At 40.7% G+C, this 8,858-nt stretch overlaps 1 protein-coding gene across 1 annotated transcript; it reads left to right on the forward strand.

Annotated features, from left to right (window-relative positions):
* On the forward strand, window positions 1-2,997 carry AURKAIP1 (aurora kinase A interacting protein 1). Its single transcript, XM_019470721.1, has 4 exons — window positions 1-140; window positions 271-359; window positions 857-1,305; window positions 2,241-2,997. Exons 2-4 carry the CDS (start codon window positions 308-310, stop codon window positions 2,346-2,348), a joined length of 609 nt encoding a protein of 202 aa, XP_019326266.1. The 5' UTR covers window positions 1-140; window positions 271-307; the 3' UTR covers window positions 2,349-2,997.
* The last annotated feature ends 5,861 nt before the right edge of the window (window positions 2,998-8,858 follow it).

Genomic DNA, 8,858 nt, shown 5'->3' on the forward strand with positions numbered 1-8,858 from the left:
AAGTGTGCCAGTGGGACTCGGGCAGAAGTTGCCGTATTTTTAAACCCGGCACAGCCGAAGCTTTATTAATCCCCCCTGCGACTCAGCTACCCCAGTGCTTGTGGGCCAGGCCCCTACAGCAAAATCCGACAGGGCGTTTGGTAAAACGGGGAGGGTGCTTAGAGTGACTCAGCCCATCTTTTGGGGGCTTTGGGTTAAAGTTAGAAATTTTTTTTTAAAGTGTAAAAACAACATGTTTGCCTCGTTGAATAAATGTTCTTATTTTAACAGTCATTACTGGCTCTGACGGTGAACAAAGTGAAACAATATGTTAGTGTCACAGCTGACTTCCCAGTTACTGAAGGCTTCACGAATTGCAGGTAAACAGATGTTGTGTGACCTAGTTTCCTGGTTTTTTTTTTTCCTGGGGTAATTAGGCTCCCAGAAATTTCTTTTCCAGCAAGCAGTGCAGGAGCGGTGAGGCTGTTGTTGATTCAGTGGTTGTGGATTATGTCTCTGATCTATTCTGTCAGTATTGTGTAGCTCTGATTTGACCTCTTTTAAGCTTAGGAGGAGAGTCTTTAGCAGCAGAAAGGTTTAATACAGTGAACAGTTCCTAGCCATTCCAAATTGCACTTACACAGTTCATGAGGTAAAATATTGTATTTTTAGTGTAATTTTAGCAGATGGTGTTACAGCAACGTAATTAAATTCAAATTAAAAGAGACTTTCTTGCTTTTGTGATGGGAATGTAATTTTTGTAAGCAGCTTCCTTTATAAGATTATTCTGGCCACAGTTGTCTGGTGGTTTGAGACCTGGGCAGAGCTTTTCTGAAGAAGCCTCTGCCTCTTAAGTGAAATTCTTTTCTTCTCAAAGGCCACCTTTTGCCAAGGTCAGCATCTTCCTTTCTTCGCTGTCATTCTACATCTGCACACTATAGCACACAGCCATCTAACAAGAGTGGAGCCCAGCCTCAGCGGTGGTATGCTCTGGACCCTGAACTGGAAGAGATGCTGATCCCCAGAAAACTTTCCATCAGCCCCTTAGAAAGCTGGCTGACAGTTAGATACTCCCTTCCTAAAGCAGAAGTCCTTAATGCTCAGGAAGGAGTGGGCTATGAACCTCTCCAGCGATATGACTGTCCCCCATCTGATGAGGGAGCTGATGTGGAGGAAGGAGAGGGGACACTTAGCAACAAGCTTCAGTGTAAGAACGTTTTGAAGATTCGCAGAAGGAAAATGAATCGGCATAAGTTCAAAAAGCTGCTAAAGCGAAGAAAATTTGTACGGAGGAGGATAAAGGAAGGTCGCAAGAAGAAACGTCAGGTAAGTTCAGGGTAGAGAGAACTCCTTGACATAAATGTGCCCACTTCTCAAACTGGTCTCTGTTTAGGTATCGCATGATGTTTTTAGGTGGAATTGATTTGGGGAAAAATGGCAGCAGCTCGGAGAACCTTAATGAATTCAGTATTTAGTGGTACAGTAGCTTTTTCTGTTTTGTGTTTGACCTATACATCTTCAGAAGTTGTAATGTAGACTATTTCTGTGGTTGTAAATATTTATGTATGGTAGTTACTAGGCGTAATTTTTCTTGTGTGACAGTAACTTATAAATATATGGCTAACGGAGGAGAATTTTAGTGTTTGTGTGAAAGATTAATTCACATGTCTGTGTTATATCAGGGAGACTGGTTTAATTTATTTCTTGTCTTGCCGACATCCTCAAGTGCTTCCCATTGTCCTTTTCTGTATAGAAGCCTTTTAGTTCCCTTAATAGAAGGGATGAGGGAAGACGTGGGCCTTCACTCAAACTGTAGATGTTCTCATTCAACACTGCCCTTCAGTAGTCTGTTAGGTTTGCTATGATATAGTTTAGTTCATTCTCTGGTAATTTTCACCTTGCCTAGATGCAAATTGGGGTTAATTGTAATTCCATTTCTTCAGATTTGTAGGAAGCAGTGTTGAACACTTTATGATGAGGAAATCCTCTTAATTTTCTTACAGTATTGTTTTCCATCTTCTCAGTTTTCCTCACACAGAACTTTTAAAATAATGCTACCAAGATCCTTGTGCATTTTAATGTATTTTCTTCAGTAAGGCTAACTATTTTGACACTTAGAACAAGCAGCCTACTTAAAAGCATTTGTTTCGTTTGTGTTATACCTAGATTCTCCTTGGGACACATGGGCAGTGGCTGAATACTTGAGTGTTGCTTCTGAGCTACGTTACTATTTTTTCTTTCTTTTTTTTTTTCTGTTTTAGATAAAATTTGAGAAAGATTTGGAGCGCATCTGGAAAAGAGCTGGTTTGAAAAATCCTCCTGCGGGATGGCAAACACCCAAGATATTTCTGAAAAGTTCAAAGCGATAAAAATAATGAGTTTTAACCTGTAATTGTAATTAAAAAATATTTAAGTACGCGGATTACTTTTAACCTTTTTTTGAGTGTGATGAAATTAGTAGGGGGAAACTTTCAATCTTGATGAGCAGTTTTCCAAGGGCAAACCTGACAACAGTATACTTTTCCTCCTTGAAAGACTGGTGTGAGCCCTTGTATAGTGACTTGGCGCTGCTGTGTACGGTCCCGTGCTGCTGCCCCCAACTCTATGTCTGAGCAAGTGTCTTAGACTGCAGCTGAATTTCTGAAGTTGCTATTTGAGGTTAGACTGAACAATGTACTATAAGAACAGTCGGTGGTGGGAGACAGGATAACTGAAAGAATGCTTCTGATTGTAAGTATGGCTATATAAGACACGAGCATTTTGAAAAGTTCTTCTCAAAATCACATTCTCTTGCTTTCGTAGTCTTACTATAGAAGGGCTGGTGCCTACTAAGAGTTATGGTGAAATAGGAATTGGATCAGAATTCCATAGAATATATCTGCAAAAGCTTTAATTTTCACTTATCTGAAGGCTCAGTGTGCATGTGTCTTACACTGGCATTGCATGAGCATCCTTAAAAAGCATATTTATTTTTTTCTGTTCTGTTTTGTGCCAATAAAAAAAATTGCTTTTTTTCTACGATTGACCCCTGTCATACAGAACATCCAGATATTGGTATCAGTAAAAGTTCAGAGCTAATTATTCATTAAATACAAAAACTGTTTTGTGCTGGAGACAACCTCATTGTAATCAGCTGGTTTTACATGATTCAAGAGAGTTACGAAAGCTGTGAAAAATATAGATGTTTATTTTAAACCCTGACAGAGGACTTTATATCTGGGTTCTGTTTTGGTTTCTGCTTTTGATTCTTCTGTTTGAGGCAGTTAACTTCTGTGTGATTTAGTTCTTCCCTGTCTGTATTCCAGCAGATAGATGGGGTGGACTGACCTCTGAGAGAAAGGAGGGAAAAAGAATGAGCTCCCTTAGGCTCATCATTCTGCAGCATACGGGGAAGCTACCCTGAAAATGCATTCCCTTTTATCTGCTAGGAGCAGAACACTTGACTAAACTGGAAGGGAAGAAAAAAACAATCTGTGGAACTCATTGCTACAAGATACAGTTGAATCTCGCTGCAGGAAGGGCAGGTGACTCCTCGCACACAGTGAACATGTCTGAGGTTCTGTGCATGGCTCTGCTGTTTTTGTCGCTAGATGGCAGTAAATTCAAAGCCTCTGAAACGCCTTAGCCATTAATGTAGAAGCTAGCTGGCTCTTTATGTGGGTATTTTAAGGAAAAGGTTACATCCCCATTTAAAAATGGATTAATATTGCTAGAGAACTGTTGGCATTCTGAGAACTGTATTGAAGTCCTGTAGAAACATGTGGTTAGCACATTGTTATAGTTCTCTTTTTCTAAACCATCTGTTAACAGTAAGGCGACTTTGATCAAAAAAATTAAAAAGATGTCCCGTCCTTTTTGTGCTTTAAATAGGCTGCAGTTGCTTTTAACCAAGACCAGTAGGACTCTTTCCTTCAGCCTATTGTCAGGATTTTAACGAAGAGGAGGATGTCTAGCCATGAGCCTTAGAAACTCGCCAAGCAAGAGAAGGTCGTGTGTTGATTCTGGCTTACAGGTTTGTTAAATATGCAGAGTGCATCTCGGTGTTTCTAAAATATCAATACGCATTCCCTGCACAAAGATGCATAGATGAAAGGCTGGGGCCTGAGAGGATTAGCACCTTTGAAGTCAGGTCCATGTCTTTTTTCCCCAGTCACATTTGTTTTAAGAGCCCTTATGCCAGCATTGTTGTTCTCTGTCAGTCTTACAGCTTCTCTTACTGGCTCTTAGTCCAAGCCGGCTGTTTTTCTGCCTAGGGAAAAACGGTAATCAGTTTGCACGTCTCCAGGAGATTGTTGGCTGCTGAAGAGTTGGGATGCCTTTGGAATTACACGGAGCAAAAGACTTTATAAAAGACAGCAGTAGCATGACCTGCTCATTTGTCAGTGCTGTACCTCTGATTCAAGTTCTGAGGTTTATTCCTTGATTTTCTTTTTGTCTTACTTAATCCTATAACTTGCATCTTTGTTCTCTGTTGTAGTCTCTAAATCTACAAACTGCCCAAGGGTATGTTATCCATTTTTCCCCCACTAGGGCTTAGACTGATCTTATCTCTTTCTACTTGGACATAAAACCTCTCTTGCTCTTGGGGAGCATCATGATGGGGCTGTAGATCACAAACTTGTCCATTGTACTCATGTCTGCTGGGATCATGCAGGCAGAGAACTTTGTATGCCATTTTCCTGCATCAGCACCACCACCTTGCTCTCTAACTTGTTTTTACATTGGGATAGTAACTAGAAAAGAGAATTATTGAAATAGTGGGAATTGCAAAGCATAATCATTCAGTACCTTGTGATGTTCCAGTGCAAGTGAACTCTTGCACTATGGCAATGATCGTGTTACGTTAGGGTACTTGTGTGGTGAATTGCAAGTCTCCACGAAGTAAAGTAGCTTATTAAATGGTATGCTCTCTAAGTAGTAGTCCAGTCCTCCAAATTGTAGCCTGCCAAGAGTAGTCATTACTTTTACATCTATTAGACATAATTACACAACCATGTATAGAAGTCTGGAACTACTGTGTAATTTACAAAAGTGTCTGTAAACCATCCACGGCAGTTACTGCCAGTCTTAGTCATATAAATGCTGTATTCCTTTTTGCTGAAGTACCTCAAAGCATGTCTCAGGATTTGTATTTTCTTTGTGGCAGATACTGCAAAGACTCTCTGTCTTACATGGCACTAATCAGATAATATATACTAGGGTTGTATCAACTTGCTTTAACTCTCTTGACCACAGGATGCAATTTTAAACTTTCTCACTTTGCTAAACGGGGAAAATCAGATAGATGAAAGCTGCACCTATTTTTTCTGTAGAGGGAGCACGAGTACATAATGTGCTATTCACAGAGTTTTATTATGAGTTGCTGTTCCTCTCCAAAGTATGTGCGTACCAACGGACCTGCACACTTAGTAAATGTATATGTGTGTGCATATGTAGCTGTGGTAGCAAAAAAAAAAAAAGGGACTGCAAACAGTGAAGTCTGACTTTTATAATTCTCAAAATATTTAAGACTTGAAGATTTCTCCATCATCTCATTCTGCTGTTCCGAGAGGAAATGGTTGAAAATCAGCAGGAGATTTCTAGAGGAATTCATGCTCTGTATTACAGAGACTGGAGATAACCAGTAGGATGGTGATTTTATGTTTGAAACTGCCTGACAGTCGTTGGTCTGGAAAGGTCCCTCAAAATCAGAATATAAAACCAATTACGCTCCTGCTTACATCCCTAATTCTTGGATTGAATGCACTTAAATACAGACAGCAAGCTCAGCTGAACAGAACATCAAGTTTGGTAGTTTTATCACAGCGATCAGGTTTGTGTTGAAATGAGTTGGCTCTAAAATAGGAAGTCAGGTGACTCGGAAGGGGTGAAAGTTCTGAATTTTGTTTATCTTAGCTAAAGTATCACATTGCACACTCGGAGGGTGTTCTCCCTTTCAGAAAGGTCAAAACCCAGCAACGTGGTGGTAGTGGGCTCGACATAGATGTAGCAGAAATACCATTTCTTTCTAATGCTAGCAAATAATGGTTGCTGGCAAACCTGAGATTTTAGTTGTCTCCTTGACCTGGATAGCAATGTTTCTTACTAGGGCAGGAATTAAATGTGTTTTTAGGTGTCTTCTCTAGAAAATGTGTTGTTCAATTGCATCAGTATGGATTCTTGAAGTTCTATAGAGGATTCTGGACATAAGATAACAGTTCTTTCATCCACACAAATGAATCCAATATAACTTACAAATGGTGAGCGGCGGGATTTGCATCTAACCATACTCAGTCTTCTGTATGCACTGGGATTACACTCACTTGGACAGCTGTGAATCAGGCCTGATTGTATATGGGAAAGGGAGCAATGCAAAAGAACTGCTTGCTGCAGCTTTTCCTCAACTATTGTGTGTCTAAAACAATCCGAGATAGGTTTGCTTGGCCCAGGGGTGGAAAAGCCTGGACCAACTGCCAGTACTTTGCATATCTAGACAATTGCTTAGTGGTCCACAGTGGTAGAGATGAGGTATTAGCAATAACAAGAGATTTTTAGAAATAATGCTGAAGGAGGAGATCTGCGATACTGACGGGCAGTAGAAAATTTATTTCAATTACCTTTTTATAAAGATTGCAACCACACTGAGATGTCAATCCTATTTCAGTGCAAATGAGGAAGCCAAGAAGGTTGGTCCCTTTGGTAACAAGGATTGAACCCCAAATGGGGGGAAAGTAGAAACATTTATAAATTGCAGCAACTTAGCCATTTGGCTTAACCTCTTCATGCACAAATAGCAGTTAACCATAGCACCTCTGATGGTCTGGAGTCTACGGAAGAGATTTTAGCTCTATATGGCAGCCATTTGTTCCAGTTTTCCACAGAAACAGGCTTCTTGGTAATTGTCTGCTGTAGTTTCAGCTCACTTCAAATTAATTCTATTCAACTCTGAGTTTGTCATAGGAAAAGGGAAAGTCCAGCAGTCAATACAAGATATTCCTTTCCTTTGGAAACCTTGCGCTTACCCTACAAAGCATGTTGGATAGTTTGCTACCTGTTAAAGCAGCCCTGAGGTTGTGCAGACAATGAGTCTGAGCTCATGGATGCCCTCTCCATGCTGTCGGTGGCACAGGCAGAAGGGACAGTTTGCTGGCTGTCCAGGAGGAGCCATGTGGAGAGGAAATGGAGTGGAATGTAATGATGGCTTCTCCAGGTCCTGCTCATGAGACCAGACCTGAAGCTGATTCAAACCAGGAGCTGCATAGGTTGTAACGGGACCAAAGACTTTACATTGAAGGAAAACACTGATCTGAATTGAGGCTGTTCGTAGACGTGCAAAAGGTTTGAGTATCCTTAAATCCTAAAGCATGGGGAGCCTGGAAAAAAAAATTATGTTGGTATTACCCAGACAGATTTTGTTAGGCTGATGGACCGTCACCTTGAAAGGGTCCAGGCTGAAAGAGTTTGTTCACAGTGTTTTCAACCAAGATTTCATGGGAGCAGGCATGTGTGTGTTGAAGTGCTGAGGACAGGCTGTGGGATGCTCAGTAAACCTGGCTGCACACAACTGTAGCAGCAAATGTAAAGAGAAATATTCTTCATGTTACTGTTGTATTGGCTCCTGATAGGTAGTGTGCCTAAGAACCTGTTTTTTTGGAGTGTGGGGATTTTTTGGTGGTGGTGGGTTGTTTTTTTAGGGGTGGTGGTGGTGTGGTTGGTTGTTTTTTGTGGGTTTTTTGTTGTTGTTTGGGGTTTTGGTTGTGTGGTAGGTTTTTTGTTTGGGTTTTTTTTTACATCAGAGGGAGAGTGCAGGGGTAATGCCTTCTCCTTTGCTGCAGGAGGATTTCTCTGCATACTATAACTCTGGCACCAGAAGCCCAAGTTCTTTTTATGTCTGTATTGTGAGAACTGTTGTTCTCTCTTGCATTAGTATGCTCAAGACCAGTCTTAAAAGGAGTACGTGTTAGCCCATGTCAGGGAATGTTTATAAGCATCTGGTGTACAAAACACACCTTTCAGGGGGACCTCACTCCTTCTGTTACCTGACTACCATTGCCTGATAATTCCTGAGCAGAAACAATGTGTACCTTTACTCTGGTGAGCTAATACCCATATTAAATGGGACACTTTCATATTAAAAACTGTCAAAATGTTACCTAGGATAAGTTGGTGTACGTATGTTGGCTTCAGTAGCTCTGACTTGGTCCTTCTCAAAATATGAAGCCAGCTCTACTTCAGTGGGTGTGAACCCTAGTCCATGTATTCCAAAGTTAATAAACCATGCTTGTTTACACTAGCTGAAAATCTGGCTGAAGTGATCTTACTGATCTTGCAAACAGCACCTGTGGATAACTAAAAATACATCTTTTCTTTTCACTATTCATGCTGTTCTGCTGTTGGCATTTCTGTTCTGACTGTGAAAACATCCTGGTTTGGGTTCGCTTGGGCTGAGCCTGGTCGGTTACTCTCCAAAAATAACAGCACTCCGTACTTAACCTGGAGCGTTGCATATGCAGAACTGAAATGGTTTTGAAAAGTGGGTTTTGCTTTCCCTACTGATTTTTAAATTTAAAAAGAAAAAAAAATCAGTAACTGTAGCTCTTGTAGACATCTGAGCTAGCTTTAAGCAAACAGAGTGTGCTGGCTTTCCCGTGGAAGTATCCATTCTTGCTTGCCTTTCCCTATAAGACAGAGGAACAAAACTGAAACAAGGAGTTCTGCGAGTCAGAGAATTTAAGACCATCTGATATGTCACTCTTGTGTCAATTCCCTGAAATGAGACTGAATTTTTTAGTCTTGCTCGCTGCATGGGCACTAATGCATCTTTCCTCTGTTATGCTAGTTACAAAACTTGTAAGAACTATAAAACTGAGACTTGTCCTCTACTCTCAAATATAGCTGAA

Source organism: Aptenodytes forsteri, unplaced genomic scaffold (genome assembly GCF_000699145.1).
Source record: "Aptenodytes forsteri isolate BGI_AS27 unplaced genomic scaffold, ASM69914v1 Scaffold16, whole genome shotgun sequence".
In the NCBI taxonomy this organism is placed as follows: Eukaryota; Metazoa; Chordata; class Aves; order Sphenisciformes; family Spheniscidae; genus Aptenodytes; species Aptenodytes forsteri.

What these genes read in the sequence shown, in the direction of transcription:
- AURKAIP1 (XM_019470721.1), top strand. Translation starts at nt 308, where the DNA reads ATGTTAGTGTCACAGCTGACTTCCCAGTTACTGAAGGCTTCACGAATT. An exon ending in GAAGGCTTCACGAATTGCAG is followed by an intron (nt 360 to 856) that starts GTAAACAGATGT and finishes TTCTTCTCAAAG; the next exon opens with GCCACCTTTTGCCAAGGTCA. An exon ending in GTCGCAAGAAGAAACGTCAG is followed by an intron (nt 1,306 to 2,240) that starts GTAAGTTCAGGG and finishes TTTCTGTTTTAG; the next exon opens with ATAAAATTTGAGAAAGATTT.